This window comes from Rhincodon typus, chromosome 7 (assembly GCF_021869965.1).
Source record: "Rhincodon typus isolate 14 chromosome 7, sRhiTyp1.1, whole genome shotgun sequence".
Lineage (NCBI taxonomy): Eukaryota > Metazoa > Chordata > Chondrichthyes > Orectolobiformes > Rhincodontidae > Rhincodon > Rhincodon typus.
The window spans coordinates 17,202,802-17,223,447 of record NC_063338.1 but is presented as its reverse complement, the minus strand read 5'-3'; the positions used below and the strand labels follow the sequence as shown (position 1 = coordinate 17,223,447).

Here is a 20,646-nt window from a genome sequence, read left to right as displayed (position 1 = left end):
CTTATGCTAGCTTTTTCGTGACTTATGTACAAGGACTCCCCATATCCACCTGTGCTGAAATTTTCTAGTCTTGCCCGAGGGAAAAGATGACTCTAAAGGCAGGCTGCTATTTGGAGCTTAATACCAGCATTACAGCAACAGTGGTCAAGTGATCACATTCCTTAAGTTTAATATGAGATGTTAGAACATGCCCAACTTAATATTTGCTGCAGACTTGATCACTCGTGTAGTGATGAATGATACAAGCAAGCTCATCAGTAAGGGTAGGAGGTAAAGCTCGCTATTTTTAATCTGTGTATCCAGAGGGTAGAATTTTTTCCTCTTACCTTGGAGTGCTGCTGTTGCTCCTCCAGTTGTGTGCCTCTTTTCCAAGCCTCTGAAAAAATGGAGCTGACAATACTTTGGGAGCGAACATGACCTGTAGACTGTAAGTCAGAAACGCCACTGTCTGACTGGTTCGAATGGTTTGAATGGGATTCTGCACAAACAAAGCAAGTGAAATTGAAGCGCATGCATCAAAGTATGGGTCTATCAAAGCCCTGTACAAAATGCTTTAAATTTTAGATAACACAACACGTGTTTTAAATCTGAAACAATAAAATACTGAACATACACAACTCAGTTAATATTTTAGGTAAAGATTCTTTGGATTATGGATTTTCATAAATGGTATTTCTTTTCACCATTAAATTCCATTTTGAAATTTACTTCATGCTTTTCAAAGTACTTGCACCTAAACCTAACAAAAATAAAATTATAGAACTCCCATTTCTTTCTGACTTTGTATATCAAATATAACTACAATCTTTCTGAATCTACGACTACAGCAAAAATGGCAACACCTTTTCTCTTGTTTCCTCTTACTTTTGCCACCCACTGTAGAGACCCTCCATAGAAACAAGCCACAGTAGAAGAAGGTGTATAAATTCAGTAAATCAAGCCCGTTTGCCATTTTCCAATCTAATCGAACTGTAGCCAAGTCAAGGAATCTTTTAAAAATTGAAACCATGCATCAGCTGTCTCACTAGAATCACATTCCCTACAGTGCAGAAGGAAGCCATTCAGCCTATCAAGTCTGCACCAATCCTCCGAAGAGGATTCTGCCTGATGGAAGAGGGTGGACGAGAGTATAACTGGGATAGGGGTCTTTAATAATGTTGATTGCTTCCCAAGACAGCAGGAAGATGGAGTCAATGGAAGGAAGGCTGGGTTGCATAATGGACTGTGTTGTGTTCACGGCTCTAGTTTCTTGTGGTCTTGGGTACAACAGTTGCCATACCACACTGTGATGCATCCAGATAGGATACTTTCTATGGTGCATCTATAAAAGTCCTTGTGGACATGCTAAATTTCCTTAGCCTCCTGAGGAAGCAGAGGTGTTGTTATGTTTTCTTAACCATCACAGTGTTGTGGGTGGACCAGGGCAGATTGTTGGCGATCATCACTCTCTGGAACTTGACACTTTCAACCGTCTTCACGTCAACGCTATTGATGCAGACAGGGGCGTGCTCTCCACTTCGCTTCCTGGAGTCAATGACCAGTTTGTTTGTTTTGCTGATGTTGATGGAGAGACTGTCTTTACAGCAAGTCACCCCCAAGCACTTAATATCTTTAGTGTATTCTGTATGGTCTTTGTTTGAGATCCAACCTAGAATGGTGGTGTCGTTAGCAAACTTGTAAATGGAGTTGGGGAGGAATTTGGCAACACAGTTGTGAATGTATAAGGAGTACAGAAGGGGACTGAGTGCACAGCCTTGCGGGGCACCGGGGTTGAGGATTATTGTGGAGGAGGAGTTGTCACCTATTCTTACTGATTGCGGTCTATGGGTTAGGAAGTCCAGGGTCGAGTTACGGGGGCGGGCAAGACCTAGGTCTTGGAGTTTAGAGATGAGTTTGTTTGGAAATATGTTGTTGAAGGTGGAACTGTAGTCAATAAATAGGAGCTTGACATAGATATTTTGTTATCCAGGTGTTCCAGGGATGAGTATAGGGCCAGTGAGGTAGCATCTGCTGGGGACCTGTTGTTCTGGTATGCAAATTGCAAAGGATCAAGGCAATTTGGTAGGCTGGAATTGATGTAAGCCATGACTAACCTCTCAAAGCACTTCATAATTATGGAGGTTAGACCCACTGGATGGTAGTCATTGAGGCATGCTGCATGATTCTTCTTTGGCACCGGGATGGCAGTAGTCTTCTTGAAGCAAATGGGGACTTCAGATCATAGTAAGGGGAGATTAAAGATGTCTGTGAATACTCCCACCAGCTGCTCCGCACAGGATCTGAGTGCACAGCCAGCAACTCGATCCGGACTAGTCGCTGTGCTTGGGTTCACTCTCAAGAAAGCCGAATGAATATCTGCAGCAGTGACTGTGGGTACAGGAGACATTGCTTCACTGATCTGCTGTTCAAAGCAAGCATAAAATGCATCAAGTTCGTCAGGTAGGGATGTACTGTTGAGATTGGTTGGCTCGCCGAGTTGGTTTGTTGTTTCGCAGACGTTTCGTTACCATGCTGGGTAACATCCTCAGTGCAGCCTCCAATGAAGTGTCGGTGTGTTTTCCCACCTGGCTTTTAAACTCTGGAGTCTGTTAAGCTGGATTGCGTCACTTCCGGTTTTCCTTCGTATATGGGGTCGAGTTCTACGTGTTTGTTAACAGCATGCTTTGAGGAGTGCCGGGCTTCTAGGAATTCCTGTGCCTGTCTCCGCTTAGCTTGTCCCAGTCGAACTGGTGGTTCTCCTTGTCCACGTGGATTGAGATGAGTGAGTATTGGTCGTGTCTTTTTGTAACCAGTTGGTGTTCGTGTACCCTTGTTAGTTTCCTTCTGTTTGTCCGATGTAGTGTTTCTCACAGTCTCTGCAGGGGATCTTGTAGTGACATAGGTCCTGTCCATGGCGGTGAGCGGGTCTTTAGTTCGGGTGAGCAGTTGTCGTAAGGTTGATGTGGGCTTTTGTGCCACTCTGATGCCCAGCGGTCGTAGGAGTCTTGTGGTTAGTTCCGATGTGTTCCTGATGTAGGGTAGTATGATGAGTGTGTCGGAGTGTGTAGTATCTTCCTGATGTTGTTCATGTTGGCATCTTCTGACCCAGTTTTTTGGATATCCATTATCCTTGAAAACCTGGAAGAGGTATTCTTCCTCTTGGCGTAGTACTGTTGCCCGCAATTCTGTTCAACTTTGCTTTGTAGCCGTTATGTCACGTAAGCCTTGCCACAAACGATGGGTGTTCACGTAGTTGATTTGTGTCTCAAGCTTAGTTTGGTATTGCCCCTTGGCGTCTCTGATGGCCTTTCGCAGGTCATACTGGATTTCCTGTAGAGGTCAAGGTTGCCCAACCTGTACACCTCAGACCTAGGCACCAGCAGGGTTTCTTGGTCCCTCCATGCCAAATATTTGCCACACACAGAATACAAAGCTATTTAATCACCTTAATCCATACATCAAGGATCAAGGACCTACATCCTGCCAAATCATTTAACTAGTTTCTAATTTGTAAACATATGAGAAAAAGCTTGCATTCAGAATTTTAATTTCACTAGTGATATGGGTATATCTACATCAAATGTACTGTAGCAGTTCAAGGCAGCAGCTCACGACTGCCTTCTCAAGGGCAATTAGGGATGAGCAATAAATGTTAGCCCAGCCAATGAAGTCAACTTTCCTTGAATGAAAAAAATACATCAAGGTGATTAGGAAGGAAATTCAATTTTGTCATTTATTTCAAGAGGCGTGGAATATAAAGTAGGGATGTTTTGCTACTGTAATATAGGAAATTGGTAACATCACATCTAGAGTACGTTGTGCAATCTGGTCTTATAATTTAAGAAAGAACATAATTGCATATAAGCAGTTCAAGGAGTATTCACTTCACTGAAGAAGGGTTTATCTTATGACAAAAGGCTAGTTGGTTCTGTATCCATTTAAGCTTAGAAGAATGAAAGATGATCTTTTCCCTCTTTGCAAAAGGTCGAACCAGGAGACATAATTTAAAAATAAGGGGACTCCATTTAATAGATGAGGAAAAGCTTTGTTCTCTGAGGGTCATAAGTTCTTCCCCTCAAGAGTAGTGAAAGCAGGGTCACTGAGCACATGTAAGTCAAGAGTGTCACACCTCACTGAAGTATTTGTGCTAAAAATCAAGCACTGCCAGTCATCAGGAAAGTTAAAACTATTATCAAAAAAAATCTCCAATTTACTTGTCAGGTAAATAGATTCTAATCACAGGTAAAGAACTATGAACTACTGATCTATAACTCTACTAGTTAAAACTCTTAAATCCCTTATAAAATCTTCTTACCACACCTATAAAAAGGCAAAGGCAATGAAACATTGGTGTTATGGGTGGAGGGAAAAAAAAAGGGAAAGAAGTTCAATGGCTCCATTCCACAGAGCTCATCAAGATGAACCTTTTGCTTGCCAGAATTTTCTGTTCTTCAATTTTTCTTCTCCACATTCTTTTTGTTTCTTCACTGGAGGCAGAAGCGAATGGTATACTAACAACAATGTCTCTTAGTTACTGGTTAAAGGCAACTGCTTACTAGGGAGGTAAAGAAACTGATTTTCTTCAGGCGTTAGGTAGTCTACCGGAGAGAAAGACACCCCATCTGCTATATAGTGGTTTGAAGACTTCTGCCAGTATTCTTCAGACCTACAAGCTATTCAACTACTCAGAAGCCAATCAGATAATTGTTGTCAGGCTGATGGCCTTTGGCATTCAAATTAGTCACAATGCAGAAACCAAATCAGCAACTTGTTGCCAGTCTCAATTAGTAATGGGCAATAAATGCTGGCACAGTCAGCAAAGCCCATCACTTGAATGGATTTTAAAAAAAAGTGCCAGACATTTTTAATTAACATCTGTAGCTCTTGAGCGGGTACATAACCAATGCTCACCATGCCTTAAACAAATGTGTTCCGCATTTATTAGGATTCAATTTTTATTTCCCTCAATTCTTCTACTCATACGTAATACAGGGCAGGAAGAGGACCAGCTGGAATGTTCTGCTTACACTTGAGCGTAAATAGGTTCCTGGGTGTCAACTGCTGCCTGCATGTCTACACTTCAATAGGAATTCAATTATTTTGAAACAGGGGTAATGGGGAAGATGTAGAAAATTGGCATGGGTGGGAAGGGGACAAAAATAAAACTGGTCAGTTTACCTGGCAAACTGGAAGAACTAGACCCAGATTTCATACTGGCACTGGATAAGGATGACCATTCATATGCTGCTTCAGCTCGTTTCACAGCATCGTGGTAGTTGTCATATAGTTGTTTCCCGTACTGGTTAACAAAGACAAAAATGGGATTATTTGATTATCATTTCTATATATTGAGAGGAAATAAAGACCATTATAACAGTGGTAACTCACATATAGTTTTAATGGATCACTGAGATTGTTTGGTGCGGTCTTACTACAATCAATCAAAGTGGGTCTTGGTGAGGTCACACTGACAGCAGCATGTAAATGTTTGGCCTTATCTGGGGAAGGACATCCCTTCTGCACTTCTGGGAGATAGCAAGAACTGCAGATGCTGGAGTCAGAGTCATTACAGTGTGGAACTAGAGGATCATAGCACCTCTCATGCTGCCTGACCTGCTGTGGTCCTCCAGCTCCACACTACGTTGCACTTCCTCCAGGTAAGCAAAGGTTCATTGGATCAGTGCCTGGGATGATGTTATTGTTCAATGAGGAAAGACTGTATAGATTATGCTGATTAACCCCGAAGTTCAGAATAATGAGAGCTGCCCTTATTGAAACACATAGTTAAGGAGTTACATAGGGTAAATCCTGACAGGATGCTTCCTCTAGCTGAAGCTTCTAAAAGAAAATCAGTCTCAAATTGAGAGACCAGATGGCCTAATCCTGCCCCTATTTCTTATGTTCTTATCTAATAAAAGGATTAGTTATTTAGGGCTGAGAGAAGGAGAAATAGTTCACTCAAAAGATGAATCTTTCGAATTCTCTACTGCAGAAATCTGTAAATCTGGAGATATTCTCAGTACATCCAACACAGTATTCAAAAATCTATCGATATTCAAGAGATATCAGGGAAAATGAATGCATTTGTTTGGCAGTACTGAACTTGAATATTGCTGATAAAAGACACATTTTGTTGAAGCTACTTAATTTGCATTCATCAGAACAATTTGCAAGAATACCAATTCAAGTGGGGGGGGGGGGGGGGGGGAGAACAATATTTATATTGCACAAGATACAAGAGCTAACTGATTGGCAAATGGACTCCAGTTGGTCGAAGTACGAGAAGCACCAGTTAATGATGTTTTTCCGTTTTTTTAAATGATGTTTGATGGTTAACAGCCAGGCTTTGTTTAAATTTTAAATCAGACAGGTTGACTCTGATTGGTCAAGGCTTGCCAAAGAAATGAAACAGCAAATGGCTGTCACCTATTTTGTTAAGTTGAAACAGGTGCAGTGCACATTCAGGTTTATTTCTGTCTGCAAAGAACAGGCCCTTTGCATTTTATATGCAGTGACCACACTGAAAGTTTGACTGGCATTCTTAAATTGTTTGCCACTATATTTCTTCATGCACTCAGGATTATCCAGCAAATGTTGTCCAGTTTCAGAATCACATCCGATGTTGGACAAGGTATTGTACTTTTTGCAAGTGTGGCCTAGTTAGATATGGTCAGTATCTTGCTTGTTGCAAACAAAGGGGAATGCTATGGAATCCTAATGTGTATATTGACCAATGGAGGTAGGGTTTGCTGTACATAGTACTGGACAACTACTTCTCAACTAAGCTGTCGAGGAAAGGGAGCTTATTTAAAGTAAATATACTCTGGGAAAAATTCCACTGAAGACAATTCTCCTTAATGTACCAAATTTTCGACTGCAAAGCGTGTTAGGATCACGGAATTAAAAGGGGATGTGGCCCAAGTACTTTTGAAACAGTGAGTTGGGAAACAATAGATTAGCAATAGAAGGTCTTCGAGGGGAATATGGTTTGGGTGCACAATAGAAACATTCCACGATGGGGAAGGGAACTTAAGTTTAACACCTGAAAAATATTATAACAAATTTCAGCTTTCCAGTACAATGGAGAAATGTATATATAGAAAGTGAGACAACTGGAGAAAAGAAAGAAACAAGGGGCAAAAATAGTGTACGCAAAAAGATTACCAGTTGCATATAATGTCTTAATACATTAAAAGTGCAATCAAAGTGGGCAGGGGGGGTGAACTTCTTATACAGATGGAAGGTATTGCTAAGGCAATAAATAAGAACTGTGTGTCTGGCTTCAGAAAAGAGGAAACTACCACAGTGAGTGATGTTCAAAGAAGATAAGTCACCTCTTTCAGATGGGATGCATCCTAACTTTGTATGGGAAATAAACTTGGTTGTGCTGTTGACATTATGCATATGAAGACTTTAAAAAGGTGTTTATTAATATCTAATTATTAACTTATTACAAAGTTGAACCCAGGGGATCAAAGGGGAAATGGCAGCTTAGCTACAAAACTACCAAGAGACAGAAAACAGTATTGGCAAACAATTATTTTTCATATTCAACAGGGGTATATAGTGGCATGACTGATATTAGTAATAGGGTAACTGTTTCTTTATTTTTCAATCACCTGTACATGAAGGTACTATTTCAAAGTCTGCAGTTGACATAAAACATGAAAATATAGTCAACTGAAGAGGATTGTAGCAGACCTTAGGACATAGGCTGGTAAAGTGGGCAAACACATGGCAGATTACTTTAACATAGCTGTGTACAGTGATCCATTTTGCAAGGAGAGATAATATCAAATAAGTCGCACAATTTTGAAAGTAGTACTGAATCAGAGACACCCAGGGATTCTGAATACACTGAAGGCTATTGGGAGAAAAAAATAGGAATGTGGGATTAATTAGACAGGTTTTTCAAAGAGCTGACACGGATACTTTATTGCTGTATGTTCAAAGCCTAATAAAGACAGTGCTCAGAAACAGAACATTTTCTCAAGTTGGTGCTTGGGGTCAATCTCAACTATTTTCTGAGGTAAAGCACAGGATACTGACTGATTAAACTTTTAGCTCCGCCCAAGGATAAAGTATGACCTCCATCAACAAGAGCTGGTTACCTTGGCAATGCGAATGCCATTCACCCACTGGTGAAGAGTTCTGATATCATCACAGCAGAGATACTTGATGTACTGAGATTTCTTCTGGATCTGAGGGTGCTGTAGGAATACAACAGATTGGGAAAAAAATTGGCACAAGATTGGCATCTATGTTCAAAACATTCCCTCTGATAGAAGACCGTGGTCAGACTGGAATTGGAAACATGCAAGTCTGAATTGGCAAACGTTTCTCATGGTAAATTGGACTATAGATGGTTATTCAAAGAGGTATAAGATGTACAGCACGGAAACAGACACTTCAGTCCAACTTGTCCATGCTGACCAAATATCCTAAAGTAATCTAGGCCCATTTGCCAGCATTTGGCCCATATTCCCCTAACCCCTTCCCATTTGTATAAATGTTGTAATTGTACCCACCTCTACCACTTCCTCTGGCACCCGCTGCATGAAAAAGTTGTACCTTAGGTCTCTTTTAAATCTTTCCCCTCCTAACTGAAACCTACGCCCTTTAGTTTTGGAATCCCCTACCCTGAGGAAAAGACTTTGCCTATTCATCCTATCCATGCCCCTCATGATTTTATAAACCTCTATAAAAGGTCAGCCTCCCCTCCAGGGAAAATAGCCCCAGCCTATTCACCCTCTTCCTATAGCTCAAACCATCCAAATGTTGTCAACATCCTTAAATCTTTTCTGAACTCTGTCAAGTTTAACAACACCCTAGGGAGACCAGAATTAAATGCAGTCTTCCAAAGGTGGCCTAACCAACGTCCTGTACATCTACACAAAATAAAATGTCAACAAGCAACTCCTGCAAGTACTTGCATTCCTTTCTTCATGTTTTCTTCATGCATTGTGTTAATAATTGCTCACTTCAAACTCCTACAATGACAGATTTTGAAGGATGGAAGAGTTGAGTCTGGAGGGAAAAGATATGGTTGAAAGTTTCAGCAGCAAACTGACAGTGGCAGAGGTAGGGACAGGAAATATTTTATGGGTGCATGTGAGCAACAAGTGGTAAAGAAGAGTATACGGCATATCACCTCAAAGTTAAATGGGAAAACAAGATTGCAAAGAGTTTGCTTCAGCTTGAGATAGTGTCCAGTTTTGGGAATGGACTTTGTTTACTGAAGATTTTGCAAAACTTAGCTAAGGGAATTGCTGCGCATCCAATACAAAATATCAGTTTAGTCAAATGACAGGGAGTCAAAGGATGAAGTGGTGGACAGTTACAGTAGGGTATTGGCGACTCACATGAGTAATCTGACATTGACCAAATGCACAATGTCACCAAGAGGCAGAATGGAGATGAGAAGGAAGGAAGGGGCAGAGAATATATTCTTGGAGGTCACCAGAAATGACAGCAAGTGAGGTGGATGAAAAGATACTGGAAGAAATTCCCTGATTATGACTAGACAATATTGTAAGGATTAGTACCAGGCCTTCAGCTTTTTAAAAAAATATATTTGTTTACAGGCTATCAATGTTATTGGCCAGACTAACACTTATTGGGTATCCATAATTGCTTTGAATTAGGCGTGGGTGAGCTGCCTTCTTGAATCACTGCAGCCCATTGGGCACAGGTACTTTCACAGTACCATTAGGAAAGGAATTCCAGAACATTCATTCAGTGACCGTGAAGGAGCAACAATACAGTTTTCAGTCAGGATGGTGAAAGACTCAGAAGGGATCTTGCAGATGGTGGTGTTTCCATGAATCTACCACCTCGACAGCAAGGGCAGCAGAGGTCACAGGTTTGGAAGGTGCTGTCTAAAGAGCCTTGGTGAGTTCCTGCAGTCTTGCAGGTGGTTATAGATGATATTGTGCATGGGTGGTGAAGGGAATTGAAGGAGACAACGGGCCAAAGGGCCTTTGTCAATGCTGTAAAAAAAACTTTATGACTCTCTTAAAATAAAATGGGCCAAAGGCTCTGAATCTCAGTACACGCAGCATTCAAAACAAAACAGAAAATTGCAAAGCATAAATATAACTGAATAAGAAAGATCTGGTAACTTTTACAGAAGCATGTTTGCAGACCGGAATCTTGAAGGGTACAGGAAAATTAGGAAGCATAGAAAATTAGGAGAATTCCCAGGTTTTAATAAAGCGTCATTGCAGGGTCACAAGACCTGAGTTTACTGTTGTCATTTCAAGGGTGAGATTAACACCAAGTTTTTTTTTCTATTCATTTTTTGTGGGATGTGGGTGTCGCTGACTGGCCAGCATTTCTTGCCCATCCCTAGTACCCTTGAGAAGGTGGCGGTGAGCTGCCTTCTTGAACCACTGTAGTCCTCCTGCTGTGGGTTGACCCATAATGCTATTAGGGAGGGAATTCCAGGATTTTGACCCAGTGACAGTGAAGGAATGGCGATATATTTCCAAGTCAGAATGGTGAGTGACTTGGAGGTGGTGGTGTTCCCATATAACTGATGCTCTTGACCTTCTAGATGGAAGTGGTTGTAGATTTGGAAGGTGTTGTCTGAGGATCTTCAGTGAATTTCTGCAGTGCATCTTGTGGATAGTGCACACTTCTGCTACTGAGCATCGGTGGTGGAGGGAGTGAATGCTTGTGGATGTAGTGCCAATCAAGCGGGCTGCTTTGTCCTGGATGGTGTCAAGCTTCTTGAGTGTTGTTGGGACTGCACTCATCCAGGCAAGTGGGGAGTATTCCATCACACTCCTGACTTGTGCCTCGTAGATGGCGGACAGCTTTTGAGGAGTCAGGAGATGAGTTACTCGCCGCAAATATTCCCAACTTCTGGCCTGCTGTTGTAGCCACTATGTTAATGTGGTGAGTCCAGTTGAGTTTCTGGTCAATGGTAACCCCCAGGATGTTGATAGTGGGGGATTCAGTGATGGTAACACCATCGAATGTCAAGGGGCGGTGGTTAGATTGTTTCTTATTGGTGATGGTCATAGCCTGGCATTTGTGTGGCGTGAATGTCACTTGCCATTTGTCAGCCCAAGCCTGGATATTGTCTAGATCTTGTTGCATGTGAACATGGACTGTTTCAGTATCTGAGGAGTCATGAATGGTGCTGAACATTGTGCAATCATTGGCGAACATCCCCACTTCTGACCTTATGATGGAGGGAAGGTCATTGATGAAGCAGCTGGAGATGGTTAGGCCTAGGACACTACCTTGAGGAACTCCTGCAGAGATGTCCTGGAGCGGAGATGATTGACCTCCCACAACCACAACCACAACCATCTTCCTATGTGTCAGGTATGACTCCAACCACCGGAGCGTTTGCCCCCTGATACCCATTGATTCCAGTTTTGCTAGGGCTCCTTCATGCCATACTCCGGCCGAATGCAGCCTTGATATCAAGAGCTGTCACTCTCCCCTCACCTCTGGAATTCAGCTCTTTTGTCCATGTTTGAACCAAGGCTGTAATGAGGTCAGGAGCTGAGTGGCTCTGGCAGAGCTACTTGATGGCACTGTTGATGACACCTTCCATCACTTTACTGATGATCGAGAGGAGACTGATCGGGCGGTAATTGACTGGATTGGATTTGTCCTGCTTTTTATGTACAGGACATAATTGAGCAATTTTCCAGTGTTAGATACCAGTGTTGTAACCGTACTGTAACAGTTTGGCTACGGGAGCGGCAAGTTCTGGAGCACAAGTCTTCAGTACTATTGCTGGAATGTTGTCAGGGCCGGTAGTCTTTGCAGTATCCAGTGTCTCTAACCGTTTCTTGATATCACATGGAGTGAATCAAATTGGCTGAAGACTGATATCTGTAATGCCGGGAACCACTGGAACAGGCCGAGATGGATCATTCACTCGGCACTTCTGGCTGAAGATTGCTGCGAATGCTTCAGCCTTATCTTTTGCACTAATGTGCTGGGCTCTTCCATCATTGAGGATGGGGATACTTGTGGAGGGGTCCAAATAGAATCACAGAATCCCTACAGTGTGCAAAGAGGCCATCTGAACCATCGGGTCTGCACCAACCCTCTGAAGACCCAGCCCAGCAACCCCCACCCTATCCTTGTAACCCTGCATTTACCATTGCTAATCTACCTAGACTGCACATTCCTGGACACTGAGCAATTTTAGTATGGCCAATTCACCTAATCTGCACATCTTTGGACTGTGGGAGGAAACCAGAGCACCCAACAGAAACCCACAACAGACACAGGGAGAATGTGCAAACTCCACACGGACAGCTGCCCAAGGCTGGAATTGAAACCGGATCCCTGTCGCTATAAGCCAGCACTAATCACTGAGCCCCTCATTTTTTTCTCTCTCTCTCCCCTCCCCACTGTTCCACTTAGACTGTGTAGCATTTAAATATAACTGAATGTACTGCTAGGCCATTTAACAGGGTATTAAAGAGTCAACAATATAGTTGTGGTCTGGAGTCAAATCTAGACAAAGCAAGATAAAGACAGCAGATTTTATTTCCTAGAGGATATTAGTGAATCTGATAAGGTTTTTACAACAATCGACAAGGGTTTCATGGTTAACATTAGATTATTTTTCATTGCCGATTTATTAATTGAATTCAAATATTACCATTTGCTATGGTGAGATTCGAATTCTGTCTCCAAAACATTTGCTCTGGCCTCTGGATTACTAGTCCAGTGACATTATCACCTTGCCACTTTTAAAGCTGCTGATGGATTTCTCAATTCAGTTCATTGGCCTCCTTTTCACCAAAGATTAATATTACTTGGCTCACTTAGTAAATTGCACATTAACAGTAGCTGGCTCATGAAGGAACCATTCCTTTTTATGTCCAATGGAAAACAAATCAGACTGTTTCAGGTTTGAATCCCAGTCTTTGCCTGAAGGGAAATGAAAATTCAGCTCGATTTCCAACTCCTGATTGTGTATGTGCACACACAAGTGTGAACGCATGTGTACCTTATGAAAAAGTTATATACACATCAGCACACCCACAGGATCAACCTACCTCATAAGTGACAGCAAAATACTGCAGAAGCTGGAGATCACAGTGGGTCAGACAGCATCCATGGAAACAGAGCAAGCTAACGTTTCGAGTCTAGATGACACTTCATCAAACCTCTAAGTCTAAATAAATGCCCACCCTCAAGTTAAAAAATAATATTCCACCAGTCAAATTTACTGCCAAACTGCAGTTATCTTTGGGAAATGACATGCTTTGAAACAAGGATAGAGGATTTGGGTGCAATGGAAGGTGTTCGTGAAGAAAACCACATCTGGTCCACCAGTATAAAGAGATTCACAAAGAGTCAGTCATACAGGATGGAAACAGACTCTTCGGTCCAACATGTTCACACTGACCAGACTTCCCAATCTGACCTAGTCCCATTAGCCATCATTTGGCTCATGCCCCTCTAAACCCTTCCTGTTCATATACCCATCCAGATGTCTTTTAAATGTTGTAATTGTATCCGCCTCCACCATGTCCTCTGGCAGCTATTTGATACATGCACCACTCTGTGTGAAAAGGTTATACCTCAGGTCCCTTTTAAATCTTTCCCCTCTCACCTTAAACCTATACCCTCTAGTTTTAGACTCTTCCCCAACCTAGGAAAAAGGCCTTGGTTATTCATCTAATCCATGCCCTTCATGATTTTATAAACGTCTATTAAGGACACCCCTCCAAAACCTCTGATGCTCCAGGGAAGAACGCCCCACCCTTTTCAGCCTCTCCTTACAACTCAAACATTCCAGTCCTGACAATTTTGACAGTCTTGTAAATTTTTTCTGCATCCTCTCAAGTTTAACAACATCCTTCCTATAGAAAGGCAACCAGAATAGTACGCAGTATTCTAGAAGTGGCCTCACTAATGTCCTGTACAGCCGCAACATGATGTCCCAACTCCTATACTCAATGCTCTAACCAATGAAGGCAAGCGTGCCGAATGCTTTCTTCACCACCCTCTCTACCTGTGACTCCACTTTCAAGGAACTATACACCTGCGACCCTAGGTCTCTTTGTTCGGCAATAATCCCAGGGCCCTACCATCAAGTGTTTAAGTCCTGCCCTGGTTTACCTTACCAAATACAACACCTCACATTTACCTAAATTAAACTCCATCTGCCGCTCCTCAATCTAATCAAGGCCCCGTTGTACTCTGAGATAATCTTCACTGTCTACTACATCACCTATTTCGGGGTCATTCTCACTTTGTTTCCCTGGTTGGTCAGCTTAGAACCGGGGACATAGTGTCAGGATACGGGGTAGGCCATTTCTGGCTGAGAAGAGGAGTGGCAAACTTACTAACCATACCTCCTATATTCACATCCAAATCACTTTTATAAATGACGAAAAGCAGTGGACAGCATTGATCCTTGTGGTACACTGCTGGTCACAGTTAATTTGTTTTTTCTGACTGACATCTAGCTCTGTGATAACTGCTAAACCAACAGGTTCAACAGCTATCTCACCCCTTTCCAGGAAGCTATTCTGCACAAACACTGTCCCTCAAGTGTTTTGTCCTGATCTTGACAGGGTATTGGTTCATGTGACTAATACAGTTCAGCCAGACGTAAACAAGTTTTCCCACAGTTGTTCCAAAAATTCTAAGCAGCAAAAACTATGTTTTTATTCAAAGGAAGGATTTAAGGCCAATCTGACTCCAGATTTACCCTCTAATTTGCAGGAAATTCTTCTGTAGCTCTGGGGAAATTTGTAAAGAGTAAAATAAGTAAGTGATTAATATAAACCACAGCCTCCATGGACAGAGGTTTTTGCACAGCTTTTTGTATTTTGACATATTACTGCCTGATGTAAGATTTCTCAACAAATTACGTTCCCAGGTGATATCCAATAAGGTTCAATCTTCTTCAGACAAATGGCTTTGACAGCTCATCATGTGACAGGATCACACAAGAAACACAATAAGACAACTGTATATGGAATTAAAGGCAATATGGGCAGAGGAGGCAAAAGTGAAAGGTAGGGCTACAATGTTGGCTCTGACTGTAAGAAAGCAGTAAATGGTATTCTCCAGGGTCTGTGTTAGGGAAATTTCTAATTATTGGATGTATAAATGATCTAGACTGAAGAACAATTTTTAAATTTACTGTGTTTCCACGATAAGGGTATGGTGCATTATGAAAGGCAATGCTTTGGCAGACAAATTGCAGAATTATTTCAACATCAGAAAATGTCAGAAATTTGGAAATGAAATCCATCATAAATGTTATACTTGAGACTAATTAAAGAAGCAGAGAGTTTTGTTGTGCAGGTACGTACGTAATTCAAGCACAGCAGAAATGGACAAACACAAACTGATTCCTCTTATTAATACTTAGGAGGTAAAGAAGAGAAAAGAATAATGTACACAACCTTTGTTACACTGCAATTGGAAGCACTGTACATATGTAGCTAGGGTGCCAGCAATTCTGATTTATGTTCACATGAAGCTGCAGATTGAAACTTAAAGCTAAATTAAGTGTTTTTGTATTGTTTCCTAAAACACTGTGAAAGAGGCAAACTCCACACTTCCAAAAGCATTGTACATCCTTATATCACTGCTTCAAATGGTCCAATAATAACCAGCAACATACTGGAGCAGAAAAGAGGGACCTTGATTTTAAAATTGGTCTCCCCATTCTCAGACATTGACATGCAGAAGGGCCTTGATCGACATGAATGGAGGAACAAACTCAAGGAGCTAATGGTCTATTCCACAATACCCTTCTAAACCAAGCACCATTCATACCTTGAGAGCGCAGCAGTAGTCCGTGGGAGCCTTGTATTTACTGCGGTAATCCTGTCCATAATACACATTCACGTGGTCCAGCTGAATGAAACAAGCCAGGTCGCGAGAGGTCTGCAAAACAGAATAATGCCAGGTTAGTTAACCAGCTCTCATCCTGAAAAGAGAATGAAATGACATTTACATTATTTAAATTTAGTTGTAGGCAAGAAAGCACAGTGCCACTTCTTGTATCCATATGCAGACATTTTTAAATGGATGCTGAATGGTGGAGGCAAAATGCAGCATTTAAAATCAGCTTGTTTTACATCCAGCAGCTGCTTCTTTGTCAATATAACTGATTTCTAACTGTGGAGTTCAACAATAATTTTCCACTCTCTTCTGTGCTTCTTTCAGACTTCAGAAGGTGTATTTCTATGTGATCTTAGACTAGACCTGAAACCAGCTATCCTCCACTGATATGCTTTGTATTCAATTGCAAGGGGTTTAAACATGTACCCATAGGAAGCTGCTTACGCTGGGTTGCCAGCACAGGGTCCTATCCAAGCAGGATGCTGAAATGTAACCAATCCCTTGGAAAATCTCATTTTCTCAGCAGAGAATAGAAATGAGTTTAAAGAGAAGAATGTCTCTTTATTCCCAAGTAGTGTTATGATCTCTGTAGTGACCAACAGTTTAAAATAAATTTGAACTTCCAGTTAATACGTTGTTAAAAAAAACACAAGATTTCTCGTTTTGAGACTTTTTCTGTAATAAAACAGTAGAAGCACTATTGAGTAAACACCCTCTCTGTAGGCAATTTGTACTTTAAACCACAATACAGAACCTTCCCTTCTTCTTTTAACAGGCATTCTGTACTTTAAGTAGGCATTCCTAGAACCAGTCCAGGTGATTCTTAGCTTCCAAGAGTTTGCTTCAGTTCTTTTCCCTTTCTCAGTGTGGTAATTTGTAGTCTTATAAATGAGGATTTTCCTGGAGACTTCACCCTCTAGTTCAAGATAGGCAAATCTGCAACTTGTTTTAACTCCTCCTGAATTTATTTTTTCAAATCCAAGCACGAGCTCCCATCTTGGGACTTCCAGCTGTTCGTTCTTGCAAACCCTTAGACCTTTCCCTCTCAAGCTCATCTCCATGGCAAGAGGAGGAAAACGTGGACCTTGTATCCAGGCAGAAATGCTAATCAACTATCCTGTAGACCCCAACTCTCTTATCCTGAAAGTAAATGGACAGTTTAAGCTATCTGCAACCTGACATTCTTAATATTTTTGTACCACTGTCTCTGAACATGAATTCCTTAAATCTTCTTCCAGTAAAACAATGTGAGATCCCTTTAATCTCTAAATCAAACCACTCATTCTGGTTGGTAGACTTCAGATTAGATCACATGACCCCCTTTAGTTTATCTTAAAAACACAATGCCGAAACATAACAATCTTATAAACATAATGATTGTGTCAGTAGCATGCATGTCTCTTATGAACTTGCTTAGCAGCACTGACAAACCCTATCCAACAAATGGCCTCAAGAGTGAAGTTACAATCTGGTGCAACATCCAAACAAGAAAGTCCCAGGTTTGACTTACAACTGTTTGACAGCCATATCATCTGTGAACCCAGGTTTAAATTCCACCTTGGCGTATAGTGGAATTTGAATTCAATAAAAATCTGGAATTAAGAGTCTAATGATGACCATGAATCAACCTATTGTCGATTGTCATAAAAATCCATCTAATTCGTTAATATCCTTTATGCAACTCTATGCCTACATGCAACTCCAGACCCACAAACATTTCAACTGACTCTTCTGCCCATGGCACACAATGTCTGATATAATTACTAGATCAAACGATTATATTGTTATCAATGCATCCAATGCTTTGGATATCAAGAATGATAGTTCACAGTCATGAAGAACATCACAAAATAAGGCTTGGGGCATCGCAGAGGTCACTCCAGTATTTCCAAAAGTATTCTCACAAGCAATTAAATCTTCTGCCAAACAGTTGCAGAATTACTGGAGCTGTCACGATTCATTTAATACACAAGCACCTTTTAAACCATACCTTTGTCTTGCCCTTAGGGACATAATATATTCCAGAAGCTCTGAGGAGGAAATAGCGCTTCTTCCAGGATTTCTTGCCATCCTCTTTCAGCCAAAGCAATCCCTCAATCTCTGGAACAGTCACAGAACTTCCACAGAAAAACTCCTGCAGCAAAAACACAGAAGAGTATTTAATTTACAGACAGCAACGGAAAAGGTTATTGAGTTAATTGGCCTGAGCTGCTAGAACTAATTAGATCCAGCAGGTAGGAAAAAGCACACCTTGTAATTTAATGTTTGCTTATTCTGAAAGCAGACTGGAAAGGAGAGCAGAAAATTGGACAGCAGATCATCTTTTCTGCAGATGTATCTATTAACTCTGCAACTTGGTGAAAAGTCTACAAATTCCAGTAAGCAATTGTTAATAACATGCAGCTAACTTACTTTTTCTGGTCCATTATTTATTATTCTTAGTTTTTATCTTTGTACCACTCCCAGACCAGCAGTTCCACTGAAGCTAGCCACATGTACAGCAAACTCTGATAGGGCGCTACTCAATTTTCCTTGGGAAATTTTGCCTGGATAGACCCACAATGTGCCACAATGAAACCCTCTCCACATTTTTCAACTTAAACTTTTGCAGCAATTTTTGACTGTCTAACAGCACAACTTAAAGTGACATTGTTTTGAGAATATATAGGTAAAAAGGCTGATTTAGTTTGGCTGTCTGTTTTCATGTTGTAACAATAGGAAAGATGTGAATGCATTGGATAGAGTGCTGAAGATGTTTACACAAGGTTCCAGGAATGAGCACTTCAGTTATGCAGGAAGAAGTTTGGACTTTTTTTCCTTGGGGAGGAGAAGACTAAGAGAAAATTTGATAGAATTTTTCAAAATCATGAAGTGTCTGGACCGAGTGGATAGGGAGAAACTGTTCCAACTTGTAGATGGATAAAGAACCAGAGGGCACAGTTTTCAAGTGTTTTGCAAAAGAAGCAAATGTGAGGCAACAAGAAACTTTTTCACACTGAGTACTTAGGGCATGAAATGCATTGCCTGGACATGTGGTAGCAGCAGGTTCAATTGGGGCATTCAAGAGGATTTCAGATGATTACTTAAATAGAAACAATGAGCAGAATTACAGGGAAAGGGAAGGAGGGAGGCACTAAACTGAAATGCTCACGGAGCCATTCCAGATACTATGAGTTGAATGGCCTCCTTCTACACCATAACTATTCTGTGATTCTGAGCCAGATGATTATCTTTCTATACTCATAGGTTGAATGGTCCCAGAGGACTGTCTAAATTGAAAAAAGATTGTCTTCAGAATAGGTGGTGAGAGCTGAGGAAAAATTGGGGTCCAAACAAAATCCTATCCTGGAGCATTTACAAGGTACTTCTTCTACAGCGGAGAGTTCCTGTGAAAGGATATCTTAACTAGCTTCTCATTAGTAAATTGTTCAATGTTTGGAATTATAGAGCATAAGAACATTATTTTCACTACTGATGCTGTGGAACATCAAGTATTCACTCAAGCTAGGTTAACCTATCAGCAATTTTAGAGGCAAATGTTTGTTCTTTGCTGATTTCTAAATATTTGGGATGCAGAAAGGTTAACTACAATATTCTAAATTGCTCATCTTATTCACGCCAGATTCCAAAACTAAATTCCTCGAATCCAGAACAGTGTCCTAAACAGTAACACAAATAACTAACCATTGAAGAAAGCCAAGAGAGTATATTAAGCCCTTCTGGGGTCTGAAGAGCATTGTACTTTTGTCATAGGCAGTCAAAGGGAACTGCAAAGATATGCCAGTCACATAAACTTGAATCAGTAATACTTACTGGATTTGGTAATGACAGTAGAACCCAAATGGGCATTCCATATGCACTATCACAAGCACCCAGCTTGCAATGAACAATTCTGCCTGCATAAACTTGGGTTACATCTGAAGAGGGTATTCTTTAAAACTTGGTTAACACTGTTGTGAAGTTGGAAGTCAGCCACTGATGACAAAAGCAGTTTTGAGAAGGCATGTCTCAAAATTCAAGCATAAAAGGGTTCAGTGAAGTTTTGACCTTGTCTTAGTATTGGGACCTCCATGGTTGATTTCCCAAGAAGAGAACTTTTACCCTCAGAGCTACAATACAGTTGATTTTAATTACTTGTACTAACTTCAGAATTAATTTATTTGAAGCAATCTTTTATCTTTTAAGGTCTGCAAACATAGAAACTGAATTTTATTGCAACTTGGTGTTAAAACGCAAGTACTCTTTGTTTTTTTCTTATGCAACTAAAAAATTAAAATCCAACCTGTTTTCCTCTTTGGTTCATTCCTTTCAGTTATGACTGACATGACTCAACCCAGATTAAGGATCACGAAAAGGAGAAATCCCTTCACTCAAAAAGCTTATGAACCTTTTTGGAATTCTCTACCAGACAGCTGGGGATCATCAGTCATCATCTACACTGAAGTCAGAAATTGAAAAGATTTCTGGATACTAAAAAGTGTGGTGAGGCAGGTCCAACTCGATCCTCTGAATGGCCTACTCAGCTCCTATCTCTTGTTCCTTTAAATGAATGAGTGGTTCTGGATTTTATTTCAGAATGCTATCACATGTCTGTTTAGCTCCTGCCCTCGGTTCCCTCTTCATTGGGCCAATTAATAAACTAAAAGTCAACGAGAAATGTTGATCCTTGATTGCTAAGGCACCAAATGAGTTTCAATTACCTCAGAGAAATTTAGAGGCACAGCTTGTGTGACTAACTTACCTCGAGTAAAGCTTCCTTATTTCGGTCTCCCATCTCAAAATTCTCTCTCTTCCCCAGCAGATAATTCTGTCGTAAATAAA

The 20,646-nt window shown here is 41.0% G+C and overlaps 1 protein-coding gene across 1 annotated transcript; it reads right to left on the bottom strand.

Annotated features, from left to right (window-relative positions):
• Positions 1–249: 249 nt before the first annotated feature.
• raph1a (Ras association (RalGDS/AF-6) and pleckstrin homology domains 1a) lies at positions 250–20,632 on the bottom strand. The gene is made up of 6 exons (XM_048599098.1): positions 20,567–20,632; positions 17,816–17,959; positions 15,757–15,867; positions 8,091–8,189; positions 5,158–5,278; positions 250–478 (listed from the first exon to the last, which is right to left on the bottom strand). Exons 1-6 carry the CDS (start codon positions 20,597–20,599, stop codon positions 255–257), a joined length of 732 nt encoding a protein of 243 aa, XP_048455055.1. The 5' UTR covers positions 20,600–20,632; the 3' UTR covers positions 250–254.
• Between the last annotated feature and the right edge of the window lie 14 nt (positions 20,633–20,646).

What these genes read in the sequence shown, in the direction of transcription:
- raph1a (XM_048599098.1), bottom strand. Translation starts at nt 20,599, where the DNA reads ATGGGAGACCGAAATAAGGAAGCTTTACTCGAG. An exon ending in ATAAGGAAGCTTTACTCGAG is followed by an intron (nt 17,960 to 20,566) that starts GTAAGTTAGTCA and finishes TTTTTGCTGCAG; the next exon opens with GAGTTTTTCTGTGGAAGTTC. An exon ending in TAGTTCTTCCAGTTTGCCAG is followed by an intron (nt 479 to 5,157) that starts GTAAACTGACCA and finishes TTGTTTGTGCAG; the next exon opens with AATCCCATTCAAACCATTCG.